Genomic DNA, 22,836 nt, shown 5'->3' on the forward strand with positions numbered 1-22,836 from the left:
ACTTGAATTTAAATGTCAGGAGGGACTTTGTCCAAACTGTTAGTCACTGCAGTTGAAGACAGATGCACAAACAAAATACTTTGATTCTAGGAGGGTTTTTAATTAGCACTTGAATTTGGAGCACTGATTGCCATGAAGTGATCTGACACGGTTACTGTAAATCCAGCATCCATGTGCTCACAGACATACGGGCATGAATCAAGCCAAACTAACCAGATGTGACTTCCTGAAATATGGAGAAGTCCTGTCCCCCCAGGCAGAGAAGTTGTGCAAACTGAGCAGCTAAGAACACCAACATCTTTCCTCTTAAAACAGGGATCATCTTGGAATGATTTTTCCTAACACCACTATTAACAGTTATTTGCATTTTGTAACTTCACTTGCTCAAAACTACAATTACTCTACTTTTTCTGATCCAAACACCATTTTTTATCTCAGCTTTCTTCAAGTAAAATTCTCACTGCAGCCACAAAGACAGCTCAAGCTTGGCCTATGCTTTCTGTAAACACATTTGTTATTTGAGTTGCACACTCAGAGAACTTTAAATTCCAGAAAAATCAGGCCTTGCCAAAAGTAGTAGACAGGCTGGAAAAATATGAGTAAGTGACTGCAAACATGCTGCATTTTGAATATTGAAAATGTGGTTTTGGCATTGCAATTTGAGAGAACCCAAGTGAAACCAAATAAAAAATCATAGATAAGACCAACTTAATGATGTTAGGGCTCCCGTGCATAGGCATCTTGGCCCTGGCTGTCACTGAAAATGCTGGTCAAAGAAATCAAAAGGATTTCAAAAGGGGGAAAAATGCAAATATTTCTGTACCATCTACAACTCAGTATGTTGCTCTGATAGGGTGTTACCATAGCGTCAAGATTTTTCCAAGTACTTAAGCACTCTTCCATTATCAAAACAGAAAATATCTATGACAGACATCAATTCTGGAAGATGCACCTCAGCAGAGTTTATTTAAAAAAAAGAATCTAAGGGGAGAGAACACTATTCCTTGCAGATGTTAACATTAGGTCCTTTTCCCTGCTTCTTCCTAAGATGTAAAAAATAAAAAAAGCAAGAGGGGCAGATATTGATTTAATACTTCAGCAGCCCAGTTTTCATGCACTCACTAAGTAGCATCAACTCAGTGGTGCTTCAGCTTACAATGGTCATAATACACAGCTAATGGTGAGGTACTGATGGAAAAGTAGAGCAAGCCTATACAGCAGTCCCACAGAAGCATGGCTGGCTGCACAAGTATGAGTAGAAAACCCCTGGAGTCCTGGAGGATATCAAATGGAGCACAAATCAGAATGGGATTTCACAAGAGCAACTATGACTGCAAACCACATTGTGTTCATGGAAGCACAGTGAGCAAACCAGGAGAAGCCATTAAATTGGCAGCTGGGAGGTGACATTTTTGACTCCAGTAGAGGGAAGATGGAGAGGAGTCAGCTCAGCAGAGAGCCACCAAGATAATTTGAGGGGTGTGGCATATGAGAAGAGACAGAAGCTGAGCTTTTTCATGTAGATGGGAGTGGAGCTAAGTGCTGTCTTCAGGTGGGTACAGAGAACATGAAGCCACCTTCTGAAGGCTGCATAGGGAAAGGATGGAGGCAAAAGTTACAAGGTGAAACAAGGGAAATTCCAATTGGGTATACAGACACTTCTTGTAGTGAGGATGGTTAAGACTGGAACTGATATCCCAGAATTCTGGATGACTGCAGACATCCACACATTGCTTCTGGCTGAAGTTATTCTCTGATGTAGGAATTCCAGACATTTGAGAAAGTTCTCAAAATCTTGTATAAGCAAGCTGAAACACAGACCTGAACAGAGAGTTTGACCTGAGGCATTAGAAAAGGTTTCCTGATTTAGAAACCATGAGTAAGGGTGTGAGTTTGTAGTTCAGATAGAAAAGACATTAAGCTAGGTAGTGGAAAATTTTAAGGTTTAAAAGTTAAGATAAAGAAGTAGTTATAAAGGTAATAAGAAGTTTAAAGTAGAGCAAGTAGTTTTGTGTGTCATTATATGATTGGCTAAGAAAGTCCGCACTGCGGCAAAGACATAGGAAACAAAATTAGCTATTGGTGTGAAAGTAGAAACATTCTTTTGTGGCATTAGTTTATTGGCTAATTAACCTTTAAGAAACCTTGTGATCTGTAGTCTTGTGACCATTGACCAAAAACATCTGGTGAATATGGTGAAGACACTCTCATGACTTCATGAGACTGTAGAAGAAGAATAATAAATCATGTTTCAAGACATCTTCCTGTGGTCCTGTCTCTCTCAAAAATCCTGATACTCCGAGTCTATGAAACTCAAGAAGTCTCCTACAGCAAAAGACTGCCTGCCCTGTATCAGGCTGAGCCTCAGAGAGACTTGGCCTGTATGGGTTTTCTCAGGAAGAAAGAACTGTCCCAGTGATTATTCCACATTACTCTTCAGAAGATAGGAAGCTGGAACCACTGATGAGAAAAGACCTGTTGAAAGACTGGATCTTATATGATCTTATGTCATGCAGAGCTGGAGTCAGCAGATTCTGCTCACCATGAAGGGGACCACTTCAGCAATTCTGCAGTCAATATGGCTTGTAGAGGGGGAATTTCTTCTTTCCCTCACGGCTCTGCATGGATCCTTGCTAGTCAGATTTGGTGTGAAGGGCATAATTTTGCTTTGCTGGGAAAGCTTTATATCTTTCATGTGTGTTAAGTGGCTGAGGACAGTTTTACAACGAATATGGGCAGCCTTAGAGCAGTACTTAGCTGAAAGCAAGTACATTTTGGCACTATCTTCACTAAAAAATCTGATCTCTCTTACTCCTCCTTCCCCCACCCTCAGTGGGAATATCTGATTATAGCCTATTCACTCGAATTCCACACAGCTCCTCTTTCTTGAGGCCTTTCACACAAAAGCAAAGACTCACAAAGAGCAGACAGGCACCATTGTATCCCTGTGTTCCATGGCAACGTTTTAGCACTCAGAGAGTTTGCTGCAAATCCAAATGATGTTTCTGTTCTTTATTAATGATATTTCCCAGCTGTTTCTGGTTGACAAAGAGAGGTCTGGTCCTTTTTTGTTACAGGCTGTGCCCTGGCACTTCAGGAGCCCCAGGAGGGTTCACACAGAGCTCTGTAACTCAGGCAGCAGGAGCACAGCCCCAGGGAGAGGCTGCAGACATGCAGGGCTTGAGCCTGTGGATATTGAAGCATTGCATGTGTGTGTGTTGTGCTCATATGATGAGAAGACAGCACACATTTAATCTTACCTGAGCACAAAATTTTGTCTACAGCAATGAAACCTAGATGTACTTCAGGGTTCTGCCCTTTCATTGGTAACAGCAACTAGTTCTTCACCCTTTCTCTCTTAGGACATATTTTTCTTTTAGGCCTTACTTTTCATTCCCTTCAGTAAAGTTTTCATATCATCTTTCTTCTTTATGCAGTCATTATCTCCTTCTTATCCTGACATGTACATTATGCAAACATGCTTCACATTCACACAAGCCCTGCTCTGAATAGATTAGTGCCTTCTCTGCAGTGCTTCCAGCAGGGGCTGTGGGTTGATACAAGAACACAGTGCAAGGCCCAGTGCCTGCTACTCTCTACCTTACAGTTTCTTTTGGATCTTTATCCCTGACTTTGGGCTTGAACTTTGAATTGCCAGTAGGAATTGTTCCTAGCAGGAACTTTTTGTAGTAGATTCTATCTGCTCTATCTATTGTTTTATATAAAATAGCATGGATACAGGAATTAAAGTACTTGGAATAAAGGCTAAATTCAATATTTTATGTTTAACAAACTTATCAAAGCTGCTTTGGTATTTTCTATTTACAAGGGGCAATACCAGAGTCATAAACCAAATGCATATTTAAAAGCATTACTGGGCTGGACAGCCCTAATGCTTTCCTGCAGTCTCACTGTTGAGACTCACTTAGATCTGTTTGCTTTGATTTATGTTCAATAGCTGAGGCAAGAGAGATGAAGCACAGGAAGAGTCCTACTGAGATCCAGAACCACTGTTACCTCAGAAAATGTGCTACCATTTGGATGATGTTTGGATATAGATTTTTTAAATGAATTTATAATTTCAGTCTAAGGGGTGCTCTCTGCCATAGATGAGAAGAAACAAGAGCAAGGCTCAAAGGTATGTTAATGCAAATAAAGACAGGGGAAAAATATGAGTGGTATAGTTGTCCAAGCTGTGAACTTCAGGAAGTGATGAGGTACCATTTCTAGAGGAAAGCAAAATTTCAGAAAGAAAAGTTAGATTAAGCTTTTCCTCTCCAATAAATGGGACACATGGCTCAATGCCTCCTGTAGTTACATATTTGGGTCTGAAACAGAAGGCGTTCTTTTTCCTGAGCCCATAGATGTTCAGTGTTTGTTTTTGTTTTTTTTATATGAAGGGGAGACAGCCACATTGAGAGTTTACACTCCTCTGTATTTCAGCATGGAAGATGATCATACTTTGATGGCAGAGTGTAAATTTTCCTGGCATTCGGAGAGACCATGGCTTGCAGAACTTTTAATACCACAATGCCTCTGATGCGTTATGCTTACTAAGCTTGATTATTAGGAAACTGGGATATCAAGATAAATATGATGACATATCCATAAAAGAATGGTTTTAATATCATTGAACTCGAAGTTATAGGTCATTCAAGTATTTTACTATTATTAAAAAGACATTAAAGGAGAAAGTTCCATCAAATAATAATGCCAGTAATGGCTTTATACCTTGATGCAGCACATACATCTTTACCATATAGAAAGGAAAAGACAGACATTAAAAAAATGAACTGCTCCTGTAATTTGACACTGCTGTCAATAGGTACAGAATGTTGACCAGTTTTAAATTCAAGCACCCTCACAGTACCTGAGGTTTTTCCACATACCTTTTCATGTCCTGCAGAGATTAAATAGTAGATTTCAGTTCTACAGCCCAGGCCCTCAAATAAGGCCTACAAATTATGTTGTGCTTCCTAGTCTCAAGTCTGAACACCAGAGAGTTCTGTGACTTTTTGCCAATTTAACTCTGCACAATACCAGCAAGACCAAGGTCTCTCAGCAAGGCTTCCTCACCTCCATGCAGCACTGCTCCATCACCTCCCCAGACCATCCAGACTGAGGTAGCTCAGCTGTCTCTGTGCAAGTGCCCAGCACAGAAATGCCAGGGGATGTCAGTGATGCTCAGGCTAAACTGGGAGCAGTGCACTGCTCCTCACAGTAAGGCTCTGGGCAGGCACAAAGACCCTCTCACTGCTGAGTCCAACTCTGCTCATTTGTTTTCACCTGCATCAGGAATTTTCCCAGAATGTGAGAACTGAAGTGTCTGTGTGATAGCCATAAATATTATTAAAAACTTGACATTTTAAGGTCCAAAAGGATTTTGAAATGTTTTGTTTAATTTTGATTGAGCAACCACACAGAGAAACATAATTTTGCCACCATGTCAGCCTGTAAATATATAATCCATTTCTGAGTTGCAAATATTTTCTTTAGTTAGGGAAATTTTGACACAGAACTACAAACTTTTCCATAAGCATTTCTGGAAATAAACCAGGATATTTTGCCTCTCTGCTTTTTCTCCTTCCTCTTTTGCTGTAGAAGCTATTTAGTCACACCCAGACTCAATTCCCACAGTTCCAGACTGAGGTTTTTCATATGATCTTCAACTACAAATTTCACTTAGCCTTTGAAATGACTCCAGTTATTTTACATACATGCCAAGAGATAGCTATTCCTACCACCCTGAGATTTAAAGTCCTTCCTTTACTGTTAGAGATCTGCTCTTTTCTAGAAGAAATTCCAGTTAGAAGCATGGGATTTCAATTGAGAGAACGCTCCTCTTTCTCAGGACAGATGGTTAAAGCTATGGAGTGTTCATGCTTACACCAGTCATTGACCAAAAATGAAGGACAGAATTTTCTCAATACCTGGGACAGTTCTCGGCTATCCGTGGGTTTTGCCTTTTCCACCCCAGCATTCCTTGAGAAGGAATTACTTTATCTGATACACCAGTTGCTAAGCATATTGACGATGCAGGGTCTGCAATTCTTTTTCCAGTTTAGTTTTTAATTGAATGCAATACCAAGCATGTGATAATAGCAGAAGTCACTCACTTACCCTATGACAATGCAGGAGATGGCAGTTCCCAAAAAGGCGTAGGTTAAAATTGATCCTAAGTTACGAAAAAAATGTCTCTGGGGAAGAAAGTTTGAAAATCCTTTGTTATATAGTAAATAAAAGAGCATTCAGACCAAGTAGAAACACATCTAGAAGTGCCATTTGTTACAATACATTTCTCATATAGAAGATGGAGCAATATTGACTACTGCTGTTATTTTGGAAAATACAACTTAAAGGTGTTTATATTTTTCCCCCGGTGGAATGCCATCAAAGTTCCCTCTTTTTTATGTATCTGGCCAAATGTTTCGGGATCATAACAGGAGTTCACATTGGAAGTACCTGATGCAAAAGGTATCATAATCCCATCCCTTGAACAAAGTCCTGATCTGGCAGGATATGAAACACAGGCTGCTCCTGCCTGCAGTTCCCAGCATTCAAAGTGGTCTCTTCTGAAAAGAGGAAGGCCTAAGTGTTATAAACTGCACAGTCAGATCTTTGCACAGGGACAGAAAGACAGCAGAATGAGGGCCATGAATCACTCATTTTAATCCATTCCTGCCAAGTCCTTCCCAGGCACTAAGATTGTTAGCTGACTGTCCTCTGTCACTGGCCTTTTGGGTCTACAAGCAGCAGCCACGCTCAATCCCTTTTGTCACATAAGGAAAAGACACATACCTTCTTCAAACTATATCCAGCATGAAATATAATGGGTGGCAGCAAAATGTTGAAGAAGATGGAAGGATCAAAGGTCATCTGCTAGGAAGGACAAAAGAAAGGGTAAGGACAAATAAAGTAGCATTTAATTTATAAAAATGATAGTTTTAAATTGTATCTTCTTACAGGGCTGATCTCAGGCTCACCTCCACTGTTTGTGGGATTACTGAGTTGGTTTTTTGCAAGTATAAATGTGTAGCTCCTTACAGCTCATAGATGTGTAGATTACTACTTGAAAAGAAGTAGTAGTTCAAGAAGGAAACCAGTCACGTGCTAAATTATAGGGAACACATAAAAGCAGCGTTACCTGTGACAGCAGCTGCCCTACCAGACATGCAACTTGACAGTCCCATGACATAACTCCCAGTTCAGATGTGGATCTCCTGGTCACTTTCAGGAAAGACACAGTCAGCAGTCTTGTGCCTCAATTCCCCATGTACAGAAGGGTGATAAAAGGCCTATATCACCAACGCCAATATAACATTTCCTTTGAAGGAAATGATTTATAAAATAGCCATTAAAGGTTAAAAAGTAATGCTAGCATGAATTAGTGCACTGCTCATATTGGCCTTCAGCTTCTGGCCAGAGAAAGACCAAGGGCATTGCTCAACCACTGAAAGACATTACAAATAGCTTTCAATAGAACAGAATTCTCTTTAAAATTACAGAATTGCTGGAGAAAAAAAACAACTTAAATAAACCTGTGTACTGCTTAGTGTTCTGTCAGTGGGCTATACTATATAAATACTTTTAAGAGACAGGAGGTAATTAGTGCAAAGTCCTGCACTCCTTTGTTCAGATGAAGTGATATTTTAAGGCTACAGTATTCTAGATTATTTTCCTTCAAAAGAGTAAGATCTGCCTACAAAACTACCGCCTTCTTACTAACAGACAGCTTAATTCAATAAACAGGAAGTGAGAGCTGAGACTTTTTTCCATCCTGCTTATTTGAATTATAAAGCTCAAAAATCTAGATATATAACCTGCCAGCAACATTAGCTGTGCTGGCACCATCATTGAAAACCTGATGGAAAAAGATTTTCTTAACTTATGAACTAACACTCTCAAATGTTAATTTTGGAATTAATTCAGCAGATATGTTGAAATATCTTTTCTGTGGGCATCAGAAATCCTGACTGCATGTTTTATTATTCAAAATCATGTTCTGAAGAATACATGTTTGTAAGTCATGACACAAGCTATTCTCTCTGATAAAAGGCACTAAGTAAATGCTCTTAGTGCAGTCCAAAGGGAATGATGTCGTTCCGATTGGGAACGGCTGGAAGGAACGACAGAATTACAGTTGTACAAAACCCAGAGTGTGGTGTGATCAGGCTTTCTGTTTTTCACATTCGTACTTTTGCCAGTCAGGAAGGCTGCCAGGCATTGTTATTGTCTCCTAAATACAGCTGAATTCATCCCCCTTTCCTTTTTTATTGATTTTCTTCTCAAGAGGGCATCTGCCAGGTGATTTTAAAGGAAAAACAAGGGAAAATCCAGGCAGACTGAGGTCTCTCTAATTGTAGAGGAGCTACAATTCACAGTTGAGACTTTCAAGAGCCTTCCAGCAAAGTGAGACTATGGAAACAAGATTGAGCAGTTCCCTGTAAGGGCAAGAGAAATTTCTGTGTAAGTCATTGCTCCTCCTTTCTGCTAAGCCAGCTTCAGTGCCAGGTCTGATGAAGATGATCAAATGTAATGGATTAGTACATATGTCCTGGAAACTAAACACACGCTTTGACTAAAGCAAAGTTGCAACTGCAACCAACTAGCAGGAAAAAGGATGGAGATTCAGCAAAACCTGATCAGCCTGACTGCCACACTATTTTCCTGTCTCCACCCACCACAACTCTAATGGTCCTTGACAGTCTAGTTCTTTCTGAGAAGGGCAAGTCTGGCAGTAACAGCAGACAGGAACACAATGGTGCTGTATCAGCAGGAAATTTGAGCAGATGGTTAAATCCTAATTCTGCTGAGCTCCACAGTGTATATTCTAAGCATAACTTAAAAGTTTTCCTAACGATAACTGTATATTACACAGAATCACGTATTAACTGTGCTAGATAAACAACAATACTTAGAAAAAGGCAAAATAATAAACTGCAATATTGTAAAAAGCCATTGGTAAGGGCATACGAGCTTCCTGTGAATATACAATGTCTTTGAGCACAAAATCCAGGTTTTAAAAAGTGTCTCTGCACTCCAGTGTTCTTCAAATAGCTGCCATTTAAAAAACAAGGGAACATTATAAGAAGCAAATATTATGTGGGCAGGGAAAGACTATACTAACAAAGTAAAATATATTGTTAGATACTGGAAAAAAAGAAAAGGTCATGACATTGTGCAAGACCACACATTTCCTCCCACACTTCCCTTTTTGCATCCAGCCTGAATTGCCTCAATGCTGTCTCCCCCATGGCAGTGAAGTCCCCACTGAGGACCACTGCAGGAGTGGAAGCATGTATGAGAATGCTGTGATGAATTTAAGTGTACATTAAGTACATATTCACAAGTTTGTGTTTTGAAAAATGTTTAGAGTTTGCAGTTTCCTGTGCTATCTACAGGAGGTAACCTCCCCTTGCATCATCCTGCCAGAACAAGTTACTTTGAAGACAGAGGAAAAATAAAGACATCAGTGGTGTTTATAAAGGTTTAATGGCAATGAATCCAAGTTGACAGCTGTGTTTGCCATGAACTCAGTGTCTGCAGGAGCTGGGACTGTCATTTGAAACAACTCAGGCAACCATTCTGTGAGTGCACAGTCAGCTTGGAGCTAAATGATGGTCAGGGTTCTACCACACTTCCTTTCCTTTACTGTTCTTCCTTACCTACCTTGCCCACCCTAAATTCAGAATAGACTCTCTTAGTCTAAAATAGTCTCATTTTAACTTAAAGCTTGTTTTCCTCTATCAAGTATGAAAACAAAAAAAAAAACATCTTGCAGAGTTTAGAGCAAAAATAAGATACGTTTTACCTTTTGAAGCATTGCATTGCCCTGGTGACCATTGACATTGTGGTGGCTGATCTCTCTTTTGTATTGATATTCATAGACCTGATTAGTTACATTAATGAGCAGAGTGGATGGTCCAGATTTCAGCTTTTCACATTCATAAACAGTCCCATTTTCAGCATCTGGTGATTTTGTCACATATCGTATAATTAGTCCCATTACAAGGCCTGAAGAGTAAAGAAGAAAAGAAAAATGAAAGATATTCAAGTATTTGATGCCACACATTTAGAGAAAAATTAGCTCTGCCAAAGCTAGGATACCTTCTCATTGTTTCTACATTTACAGAACCTCTCTCAACACTTCATGGATGACCACAAAATATTCTTCCAAAATGGCCATTTCATTAGAATGCAGATGTTTCTTTGACATATATACATTCATACTCCTATTTTTGAGATCCAGTTGCTGGCATAATAATTAACTGAGTTTTTCATCCACTAAATTTTCAATAGTTATTTAGAGCAGGGAGATGCCTGCACAACTTATGTGCTGAACTAAGCATATAAACATCAGCTGTGCTGTTGGGCATTTTATACACTTCATTTGTGGGGACAAAACTCTGACACATCCCCAGGCACATTCTGCTTTCTGTAGAAGACTGCATTTTTGAGACTGCATAAACATAGAAAAATAAAATCAGGAAGAAGGGAAGAAATATAAGACTATCTACAATTTAGGGCTCTTACTGAAGACAGATATTTATTTTGTTTCTCTTTACATTTAACAAAAAGGAAAATGTACTTTTGCAGCCATCCTCTGGATGGTATGGCTCTTTCTGTTGGCTCTAATGGGAGGCTGCATGTTTACTTTAGGAGAGGTAATATTTAGCTGGATAACGTTACTGAGATTATTTCCACTATCAGAGACTTTGATTTGGTTTTGAATATAACTGCCATATTTCTTTTATGTCCTGCATGCTTTAAGTGCCATGTGTAGAATGAACAGCTTTACAGTTACTAATTATTAACACATTCATAAAATGCTAAGAATTCTCAGAGGAAATATTGATGGAAGACACCTAAACATTTGGATAGTTATACTTACTATTAAAAGATAAGAAAGAAATTAAATTACACAAAATATCAGAGAAGCATCTGCAAAATATGATACAATTTCAGTTTTGTCACAATCAGAAGGGGATACAAGGGTTCACAAAGACCTTGAGAATCCTTGTTATTGCCACATCTTCTTCTAACAGAGACTCTTGGAACTGCAGATTCCTGGCATACCTGTAAGTCAAGTTTTTTTTGTAAATTTGTAGCTTCTTGGAGTGATGCTGAGTAACAGCTGTATTGCCTGTTTTAGTGTGTGCATGCATTTGTGCTTGTTTAGAATCGATTGTTTAGTATGCTTGCTTTCTGTAAATAATAGAGGATTTCAATAAGCTGTAGAAAATTCCAAGATCTCTTTCTTAAGTTACACAGCATTTATGCAATAAATAAGATAATAAATCTAGCTGTAGTAAAAGACAGAATTCCTCAAAATGTTAGGGGAAATATGTGTATGTAAAGGGAAGCAAGCACTGCATGTGCAGCTATGAAATAAGACTTCCACAGTGGTCAGCCCAGATGTCTAAAGTCATGAGTCAGAAACCAGGAAACCATTCATTAACTAAAACTGTCAGGGTTTTCAGCTTATTTTTATCAGATTTCCTCTAGAAGAATCACATATTTAATTTTTAAATTCAATTTCAAATACATTGAAAGTTCAACTTTATTTGACGCTTGACCAAGACTTGATGTTTTTCATTCTCTGGAGCAGAAAACTTACAGGTTTTCCTTTACCATTTTTGTCCTTATGACTCAATGTTCTAAACTACAGCCTCTGATACACTCCTAATTCTAGGTATTACTTAATCTGCTCAGGTAACAAAAATATTTTGCAGACATTCACCAAGGCCTGTGCAAGGACACTGGCAGAAAAAGACTACTGAAAAAGTGTTTTAAGCACATTTATTTAAATGCAGCATTGAAACAGAAAAGGGTGTCACTAATGTTACAGATTTCTTTAAAAAAGTTTCAACTGTCTTTTGAGGTTGGATCTTGCAGCAAAATCTCACTCTAACTACAGCTCAGTCATGTTTCAACTGAAGGCAACGCAGGTTTTCCAGGTTCTTCACTGGAAGCAGGATAAAATTGTTAATCATAGATGTGACCATTTTTTAAAGTCATTGTGCCAAACTCCTGAGCTAAACAGGACTGTTCTTTCCCCAGATTTCATCTAGTCAGCTCTTAAATGCTTTCTGTAGTAATAACACTTTGGAATGCAGTTCTAGTCATTACTTGTTTTGTTCCAAATATTTAGGATTTTATTTCAAATTTCTTTGTCTCAAGAATGATGTTCCTCTCCACCTCACCACTACAAAATATCCTTTTCTGCCTTAATTGTGATTTTCCCACACTGTCTTCTGAGTCCCAACAACCTTTCTTGATTGTGAATTTTATAATCAGGATGACAATGAAATTCTCTTTTACTGAGATTCAGAGATTCCTCTTTCTGGGACCTGTTCCATCCATTTCTGCCAGTGATAATTAGGGATACTCAGAACACACGATCAGAAGGCAACTACTGAAGTTATTTCACATGAGAGGCATACTGAATTTAGAAGGTATAAGAATCATAGTGTTCTTCATGAGACATCTCCACCAAAGCTGAATCCAGAACTGCTTGTGCCTCACTTCCAAATGCACAAAACAGGATCCTCAGGAGGGGCTGCAAAGGGCTACTGTGAGACAGCTTTCCCTCTGCACACCTGCAAAAACCTGTCCCCTGAAACCTGCTGAAACACCTCTAACCTCTGCAACCCAAAGCCATTTTATGTGAGCACCACAATGGCTCTTCTGTCATTCAGCCTTTTTATGTTTTCCCTCCAGTGTGATCAACTAATCCCATGGAGCACAACACTGAAGGCTGCTACATCTGCAACCAGCCTCACCTCCACCTAGGGGGTCCAACCCACTCCCTAGGGGTGACAATTACTCAAGCTGAGAACAATTTCCATTTCAATTTGGTAATTAACCTCCCATATAAAAAGCAAAGCTTGGCTTGCTCTTAGTTTGGATTTTTTGTTAAGTTCAATTCTGGCTGCAACCTGCAAGAGTGTTTCAGCCTCCTACTCAGAGCTGAGTGGTGATACTTCTATGTGAACCTGATACCTGAATTTGAGGAGAATAAGGAATTTGGATAGTTGCACTCAGTTTTTCACTGTGTAGCTCTGGACTATTGCTGCACTAATGTGAAGGGCCATGACTTACATCTTATATGGGGAATTTGGTACCTGATGGTTTATGGCTGAGGCATTTAAAGATATCTGGCCTCACAGGAGGTGGCTGCAGGAAGTTTGGTGTTTTATTGGCTCATTGTGTCTTCTCCAGCACTAAGAGGCCACATTCTGGGGGTCTGGTGTTGTGAGAGGGGTCACCTGCTCTGATCCCGGGCAAGTGGATTTGTTTTCATCAGTGCTGGTGTAGATCATCTCCCACACTATTCCTGAATGTGCTCTTGTAGAGGAAACTCTCTCATACCCACCTGTCTCCCTGGTATACAGGAATCAGGAATTTAGTTGAGTTTACTATTTGTGGTCTGTTTATCAAACCCAACTACAATGTGCAGCGACACTTGTTCTCTGAGACTCAGGAAAACCAAGGAATGAATGAATGAACAGGTAAGTCTATATTCTTCCTTGCTGTGAGTGATTTTTCAGGTTGGTCACAAAACAAACAAAACAATTTGAGTCTTTAAATATTTTCAAGCTAAATGTCTTGCTGTATATATATATATACTTTGTGAAATAATGTTGAATTAATTCTTGTGAGTTAATTCTGCATTATTTGAAATTCTTTTTTTTTACTTTGTAGAAAGATTTTAAAATTATATATAGCTATAGTTATTGTTGAGCTATCGTTTTGATAAAATAATACACCTCAGTTATTAAAGTTTCTAAATGGACAGTATGGTTGGTTTTTTTTTCCAGCTGGAACTATTCAGCCTAAAACTAATCTTCCTACAGAGCCTATAAAAAAGCCAACCCACCCTTTCATTTGTTCTCTACTTTAAATAGAACTTTCTATCAGGCTGTGTTCAATTTGTGGCTGTTCAGCACTTTGCAGTAACTGTAAAACTTCCTGTTTTTGTCTTTCTATGTTTGGTTTTTTCCCCCCTGGTGTTCCCCACACTGCCTTCCCTGCCTTCTCCACAGCTACTCCCCTAAGGGCACAGCTGAGGAATATGGACCCACCTGTCATCCTGTGGGACACACTCTGCAATAAGTGCCCATATCCTGACACTTGAAGCCAAATTATCCCTTCATTGTATTGCTATTCACATAGCTGATAAATATCTCAATAGGCTGGAACAAAGTAAACGGTAAGGACTGGGACATCTTTTTGTGCAGAAAAGGTAGAAATCAGAATTGTTTGGATAGGGAAGGCAAAACTGAGGGCATGACTTGGAGTCCCACTGTCAGTGCTTGGTGTCATGACTTTCTCCCAAAGTTGCTGCCTGTTGATCTGATCTCTTTCATGACCTCAGAAATTTTACTTTCTTTTCAATATTGCCATTCCATGGTGTTAAAAATAACTAAACTCATATCCAAAATTTTGACGGATAAGAAGGACATCATTAGCTTTTTGAATTCTACAGATAAGCTTTTTTCCCTGTTTGAAGGTTGCCATAAATAATACAAGACTAAAGAGATAGTTTATTTACAATCATGAGGAATGTTTTAATAATTCAAAAGGTCTGTTCTGCTGGAGCAATAATCTCTTAACCAATCAAAATAATATGAGCAGGTTATTATGACGTGCAGAGTATGTTCTGAGAAGGCAGCAAAACAAAACCAAATGACAAATAAAACTCTAATTCCATACTTATTTTTGTTTTGTTGTATTCTCCCATATTTCTCTTCTGAATGGCTTTTGTCTACACCTTTAGAAAATGCCATCACATGGCACATGGTAAATGCACAATAGTGAGAAGGAAGCTACTGGAGTAGGGGCACCCATCTTAACAAAATCAATTTTGGGTATTACACTGCTAGAGGATGTGGTGTGCACAGAATGTGCTAGAACAGGCTGGCACTCAGGTAATGACTGAGCTGTTGATTTCTATCTTCCATTTTGATAGTTTACCCTCCTGTATGTATCTTATGGCAGCAGAAATGGCAGTAGAGCCTCAGAGTAAAACAGCACTAAGAGAATGACAAGAGAAACCCTTACATATGTGTGTACCATTGAACCTGGCAGTACTTAGGGGACAATGCAGAGTTCTGTGTGAGAGTGAAATACAACATGGCAAAACTTCAAGAAAGGTCAGAACTAGATAGGCAAACTAAAGTTACCCTACAAAGACAGCATTGAGAGCAAACTTGAGACACTTTCTTCAGTGTGTTTTGCAAAGGCATAGAGCAAAGCCAAAAGAAAGCTCTCAAGACCATTTAAACTTTATTAGACAACATGTCTGTATCCACAAGTCTCCTTAGACTAACAGCTTTGAATGTTATGAAACCCCAAGCAAACTGTTTTTGTAAACATTAAACTCCCCAGCTCTGCTGTCTGACCACAGGATGCACTTGCTGAGGGGTAACCAGCTCGTCACAATTGCTCCCTTATCAAGGCAGCCTCTGGCTACTTCAGGAGAGATGCTGTCACATCATTATTTTACCGTACACTTACGGAGCTGATGACATTTAATTCAGCACATTTCTGAGCTTTGTCAGCACTTGATCTCAAGTACCTGATCATAAATATGCAACTAGTCTGATGTTATGCTGGCACTTGAATTTATACTCACCATAAAGCATAGCTCCTCCAGTTTCATGCAGAAAGCGGAATCGATGGTTTTTAAACAACCAAATTGTTAGTATTGTAAGAATGAGTAGAAAGTTAAAGATTAGCAGCTCCACAGCCCCCTGATGATAAAAATGATCTTCATCTTTCACTGATACATATTTCTTCAACTTCTCCATTTCATTCCTTTTATAGAAAGTATGTGGAAAATAAAAAAAGAAGAAAAAAATCACAGGAAGGAAAGTCTTGTCACCTTTAGTACAAAAACTCCAGACACTACAGAAACTCAGAGCAAGCACATCTGTTTCATTTGCAGCCTCATGGTAAAGTGCCCCAGCTCAGAATTCAGCTGGATTCTAGTTACAGCTTCCTGTTTCTCTCTTAAAGCTGCCCTGTCTCATTTTTAATGTTACGATTGTGTTGCTGGACTGCGCTTGCTCTGGCTTTGGATGCACAAGCTGCCTCCAAGGCTCAGACTCGCCGTTTCTAAAATTCTGTTGTAAAACTCAGCGTGTGTTCACAATGTTTTCTTCCTGTAGTTTACAGCCCAATCTGAATCCTAGGAGATCTACTTTTAATTCACAGTTTAAGATGGAAAAAACTATGTTAAAAAAATGGCATAACAACCTTTACTACATTTTGGAAGTTTAAGAACCTTTCCCCTGTCCCACTTTCCCATGTTTAAATGTAAATGACATAGAATAAAGGTGATATTTTACTGTGGTGCAAAGACAAAAGAAGACAAATCAATGGATAAGGATTTCAAGATTTAGGCACTTGTATTGATCCTGCCAGAAGACAGATCTCTGTAAAAGCAATGGTCCAACTACCTAGAATTAGAAGTACTTAAACCCCCATATTGAACTAAATAAAATGAAGTGGAATATACTTTTCATCATTTCTGCTGTGAGCATGTTTTTATTTATTCAATTCATTATTTCATTAAGCCAGAAAAATAGTAGAAAAACTCTGTGTATAGCAAACACTCCTGGACTTTTCTCTCTCTGCTCAATGCTGCAATGCATTTACATACAGAGAATTTCAAACAGGTTCTAATCTTCGTCAGAAAAAAAATAGCAATTCTACTTACCATTATAAAAAATAATCTCATTATTTGAAGTTAAAATCTCATAACTTTAGTTTTTTTGGTTTTTTTTTTTTTTGTTTTTGTTTTTTTTAATTTTAATACATTTTGGAGAAAACTAATTTGTATAAAATCCATTCCATGCCAGGTAGGTGTCAAAGGTAAATAACTCAGGAATACCCAGCTGTCCATACTCTCAGTAATTTTGGGGCTGTAGCTCATAACAGAGAATGTTCCCAGGGAGGCACCGTTTCTTCAATCAAGCTAAATATTCTGCTCTCAATAATCAGTTCTGTCCTCTGCATAAGCAAAATTCATCCCCTTTACAGATTTCCCCTTTTTTCTTTCACTTTGTATGAAAATTATTTTCCTTCTATTTCTTTTTTAATTAATGCTTTTTATTTGCTTACCAGATATTTTTTCAATCTCTATCAGTGGTTTCACTTTGTTCTCTACACGTTTCACTATTTTCTCTCCTTTGTGTTTCCCTCATTTTCTCTTTCTTTTTGTTGGTTTACCTTATAATCTGCAAACTCAGCCAGTGTTGTTAGAGTCAAAACTGCATTTCTGAACTAATTTTCAAGAGACTCTCTATGAGATGCAAAGTTGACAGAAAGCAGATGACACCTCCCAAATTAATGAACTGTGCAACTCAATTTTAAGCAAGGGTAACGATGCTAACCAGTATTTTTTGAGAATTATGCAATACTGTATTTTGAATTAAAAAATAATGTAAGGGAATCAAGTGTAGCAATTTCATTATACAACTAATGCAACTGTGTTAAAAAAATGTTAGTCACATAGCCAAGGCCTATAACTTTCATAGAGGTGAAAATATAAAAAGGTGAAAATATAAAAATAAAGGCTTGATGGGGTTTTCATATTCTCAATTTGGAAATGACAGTGACCTCAATTTTGTGAGTCTGATCATCGATCTCCAGTGTGGAAGTATCAAAAGCAAGCAAAAAAAAATCAATTGAAAATAATCACATTCCGTTTCTTTTGCAATAAAACCCAAAGATTTTTTTATTATAAAAGCTAATTATTTTCCACCTTGTGAAATAAGTAATTTGCAGGCACTTATAATAAAATCAATGGAGGAGCAGCCCAAAACAGTGGAAGAAGGTAATTTTATTCTGAAAATCTTAGTGATTGGAATATTCACTTCAAATTTGGAAGACCAGGCTCAGGCTTTTATTTGAATTTACCCAAACTCATATTTTACACCAAATAACAAGGACTACCTAAGTCTTACTGCTAGAGCAGGTGTACTATGAAATATTTGAAACACATAAGTGTTAATTTCCAAAGCTTCCTTTTCTCTTTAAATAGGGTTATGATTCTGTCTTATCTCAAAAGATAATGTGATGCATTTGTGAAGCAATCGCATTTTACAGCAATTTGCACCAGATCAGAGCTTGAATGAAAACAGAATTTCAGATTTAGTATCAGGCTTGCAGGTGTTGGGCTTGAGGCTTAAATTCTGCCAAAGCTCCTTATAAAATTTTGGGAAGGTCTGGTTTTAAACAGTACTCACCATGTTACAGGATTGGGGTTTCAGGTGTTGCTCTCCTCTCAGAGGTGTAGGACAGATTCAAATCGGCTTTCCAGACCCAGCCACTCATCATAGTTGCAGCTTCTGAGGAACCCAGAAATGACATCTAAAAACTGTTGTTTTTCTTTGCATTCTCAACCATTGTATTATTACTATACACTATCTGATATATGCCAAAGATATGAAGATTCAGGCAGGATAACTGTTCCAAAATGTTTGTAATGATAATTTTATACATGCATTGTTGGGGGAAATATATTGGAATTAAGTGGACCTTAAGAATGCTTTTTGCTTTTGATAATCTGGTGCCATTTGGCACCTATAGGCTACTTAGAGGGATTCAGATATTCCGTGTCATACATGGAGAAGAGATAATGTGAAAGCTGTGGGTAATAGAAGAGCCTGTATAAAATGTTTCAATCCTGTTAGTTTTGTTACACCTTATCCTGACTGGTATGGCTGTATTATTGTTCTTTGTATGCCATGTGATTTTAGTAGAAGTACACAGAGACAGAAACCTCTTGAGCTAAATTAAGCCAAATCATCTCTCCAGTGTTTCTTTAGCCAATTTTTGCTATGTACAGTTTTGTAAAGAAGGATGAGTCTGAGTGAAGTAGGAGAAGCTCTACTAAGAAAACAGAGCTACCCACGGAAAATACACAGAAAAACAGTGTGGACACAGAAATCTGGGTTTTGCAATAAGGTCTTACTTGAAAAACTGTTTGCAATGTGACCAGGTAATTTGATTTTTTTTGTGCTCAGGTCTTTCCACATTATTTCAGGTAAACCTATTTTTAGGGGTATCCAGGCCCTTCAGCAATTTCCCTTCCTAAAAATGGAATAACTTCTCTCCAGGTTTTGGTTGGCTTGCAGGTTAAATAGGAAAACAATCTGTTGCAACAGCTGTATCATATTTCCAATATTGATAACAGATGATAAATTAAGAAGGAAGGGAACTTGATAAAATAGAAAGGTACAGTTTGGCTTTAAGAGCAGGCTAGCAGGTGAATGAAGAAAGTTTCAAGGGGAAGATATTTTGAACATTACTTAACAGGTGAGAGACAAAACAAGTGAAAGTTTTTGTGGAAGACAGTACAAGTAATTCTCATAATACTGTGTTTTTACTACAAATAGTATTTGATTCATCTCCTCTGGCATGTAATTTTAGTGAACAAGAGGTAGTAGTCTTATTTTCTGAGTCCACCTTATCACCTCTATGGATTTCACAGAACAATTATCCTTAGCTTGGCATGTAGAAGTCTGCTCTAACAGAAACTATCAAGATGGAGTAGAAAGCAAGAGGAGTCTTGTAAATCAGTAGAGGATTCTCACCTTGGAAGATATAAAGTCAGAAAAGGAGTATAATGTAAAAATTGTAATAAATTATAGTTAATGGTAATTCCAAGCAAAGACACAATGCTTTAGCATCACTGGCAATTCTGCAAGCATAGGAAGAATACAGACAAGAGTAAAAGCAAACATTGAAAACAAGTGCATCTGTATATATAATTAAAAGATCAAACCAACTCTGAAACTGAGAAATCAACCACTTTGTGAGTACACAGATAACAAATGTTCTGTCACAGCTTGCTTGCCTAAAATCCCCAGACAGACTGAAACAGGATTAGTGGGATCACAAGTGGTTATCCTTCTCTAATCCATTCCAGCCACGAAGATCTGCCTTGCTAGCTCCTGCTCTGATACACAACTGCCCAGGAAATACTGTGGGCTAAGGCCACTTAAGGCCACTAAGCCCACAGTGGTGGGCTAAGTGTCATTTATAACTGCCAGGCCTCTGTGCATTTTGAAATCTCTTCTTCTACTGCTTAGAATAGTCTTCCTATGAAACCACTTTATTTGCTGGTTGCTATTCATCCTATTCTCTCTTTTTTTCTGAGCTCAGACTCTGGTTTTTCTTATTTGATAGTGCTGGTATTCAATCTACATGGGTCACAGAGCCTGCAGAGACAAATCCACATAATCTATACATCTTTATGTTACAGCTATTACACTTAGCTGAAAAATAGCTTTAAAAATAATTTCTGCTTACTGGAATACAGCTTTCTATCCAGAAGGTAAAGTCTGTTTTGGTGTTTGCTTTTCCTTCCTTGGTTCAGAGCCTGTTTTATTCAGAGCCTGACTTATTAAAATATCGTACTAATTATGATGAATATACATTGAATTGAGTGGAACTGGACTTTTAATCTCTGAAGACTTGTGATCCTTCTGCTCATATGTCACTGTCTGGAGGCATCGTGTCAACACAGGAAAATCTCTCCCCTTAGAGCATGACTAAATTTGATGCACACTATGATGTAACAACCATCTCATCATGCTGGAATCTTCCTTCAGAGACCAAATTCAGTTTAGACTGACCTGAAATGCTAATGTGTGCTTTTCTCACTGAGAAAAATGCCAGCATGTCTGAAGAAATAGAAGCTTTGAAAGACAGAAAGCACTTTAGCTCTATGACTTGTTATAGGAGAGTTAATCTGTTCCAGTTTAGATAGTTTTAGCCATCAGGTTCAGAACTAAATGAATTCTTACAAAATTATGGAAAACTGGTATTACCTGTTTATGCAGTTTAAATTAATCCACACACCTGAATGTCAGGATTATGAAGGAAGTATTTCCAAGTTTACTTCAGTGGGTTTAATGCTCATTTCCAGCTTGAACGGCTCCCTGTATTATTTTTTTTAATATTTTAATAAACTGAAAAAAAATCAAGATCATTTTTATTGTTACAAATTTAAGTTAAATCTTTCTAAGTTACAGCTTCCTGGTGGTAGACTACTCTGGGGAGCTGACTCATGCTCAACTCTTAGAACTGTGGACTTGTGCATATATGCTGCTTTAGGTTCAGTTTCCGATGAAAGCAGGCAATGCATCAGTCTCACAGACTATGCTACAAACTGGAATGTGTGTACTAAAATCTGAGGCAAAAAGATCGTTGAAGTCCTTTGTCTTTTCCATGTCCTTTGTCACTAGTTTCTCTGCCCCACTGAGCCTGGTTCTCCACTTACAGGAGCAAATTTTGCTGCCCATTTCCTTAAATACCTACTGAATTATAGCTCTGTTTCAGCATTTCTCTGTTTCCTCAGGCTATGGCTCTATATTCTTCCTGGGTTACCTGTTTTTGCTTCCATTCCTCTACTTCCTTTTCCTGTTTGAGCTCAGCCAGGTGTTCATCCATACCAGCCTTCTGCCAGGTTTGCCTGACTTTCTGCATGTTGGGAGGCCTTTGTGATTTGAAGCAGCTGTCATGAAGATCAGTCTCCCCATGGCTGTTGATATTAATACTCCACGCTTCCATATCAATGGTGATACCACATCACTGATTCAATTGTGTCGAGTAAACATCAACTACAGAAACACTGCTGAATTCAGGATGGACACACCACAGCAGAAAACATCCTGACTGTCATTGCAATTTAAGGCTTAAATCAACCCCCTCCCCAACAAAACCACAAAACCCTCACCAAACTCACCCCTCCCCTCTGGCCCCCCAAACCCCCAAAGTCTGCCTGAAAAAGTATTTTGGTGCAGTGTTTTTTGTTTTACTCACGTTCATTGTTCTTCAGTGTGTCATTTGGTGACTTCTGTTTCAGATACAAATTATATTACATTGTACTGTGTTGTAACAAAATGCTAGTGAGGAATTCAGGAACAAATACCTGATTTAACTGCCTTGCATGACAAGGGCTACTCTTCTCCATGGGTCGAATCTGAAAGCACACCCCACTAGAGGGCTCTCGTTACACGTGAAATGGAAATCTGACTCTAGCATTTCTGGGTCTTTTATCAATTTTCCAGGTTAAAGATAGGTTTTGGTTTATTTAAACAAAGCATTGTAGTACATCAGTTTAGGACAGGATCCCGTTTAGAATTCGTAATTACTTTTGTGACTTTATTTTCAGAGGAAAAGTGCTGATCCGACTGAATTATTTTTAGTGTGTGAACATGAATATTTTGGATAACTCCTCATTAAACTAAACATCTTGCCCCAATTCTTATTTCCATTAGATCAGTAGGAATCAGATTAGTCTGAAGTTGTCATTTTATAGGTTCTTCAAATATCACTAAACTATTTTTTGTGGGGAATTATATTTACATATGCTGGCTTTTCTTATGTGCAGATAGCCCTGCTTCCTACCTCAGAGCCTAAAAGAGTATTTTACAGAAATAGACCTATAATTTACACTGCTGTTTTCATCCCTATCAGTATCCAAACAGCAGCTGTTCCTTTTTTGATTTCAATACTGTTTAAAAACTTGTAAATAAGTAACATTAGGAACAGTTAATCATCATTTCTACATAATTGTACCGTGCTATCTGCAGCAGTGTTTCAAGAGAACAGATTGTGTTCTTCCATTTTGAAGACAAACACGACTATGTTTGTAAAGGAATGTGGGCACAAGAAATGCAGGCAGGTGCTTTTGAAAAGCCTGCTGGACTGTAACTCTTATTGCAGACAAAGTATGGCTCTGCACTCTTTTGTAGTAACCAATTTTTCTTTAAGAGAATTATGTCTGAAACATAACTATTTTAGATCTGGGAATATCTC

The 22,836-nt window shown here is 38.3% G+C and overlaps 1 protein-coding gene across 3 annotated transcripts in view; it reads right to left on the minus strand.

Moving 5' to 3' along the window:
* SLC9A9 (solute carrier family 9 member A9) overlaps positions 1 to 16,012 on the minus strand; it is a 175,851-nt gene extending 159,839 nt beyond the window's left edge. For 2 of the 3 annotated variants that reach the window (XM_033516636.1, XM_015637762.2), the window contains exons 1-4: positions 15,638 to 16,012; positions 9,812 to 10,014; positions 6,799 to 6,879; positions 6,121 to 6,197 (exon numbers count right to left, since the gene is read on the minus strand). In XM_033516636.1, the coding sequence (XP_033372527.1) occupies positions 6,121 to 6,197; positions 6,799 to 6,879; positions 9,812 to 10,014; positions 15,638 to 15,812 (536 nt within the window). In that variant the 5' untranslated portion in view covers positions 15,813 to 16,012. The remainder of the gene's footprint in view (positions 1 to 6,120; positions 6,198 to 6,798; positions 6,880 to 9,811; positions 10,015 to 15,637) is intronic. The other variant, XM_015637763.2, reaches the window with a different exon arrangement.
* Positions 16,013 to 22,836: the final 6,824 nt, after the last annotated feature.

Source organism: Parus major, chromosome 9 (genome assembly GCF_001522545.3).
Source record: "Parus major isolate Abel chromosome 9, Parus_major1.1, whole genome shotgun sequence".
NCBI classification, from domain to species: Eukaryota; Metazoa; Chordata; class Aves; order Passeriformes; family Paridae; genus Parus; species Parus major.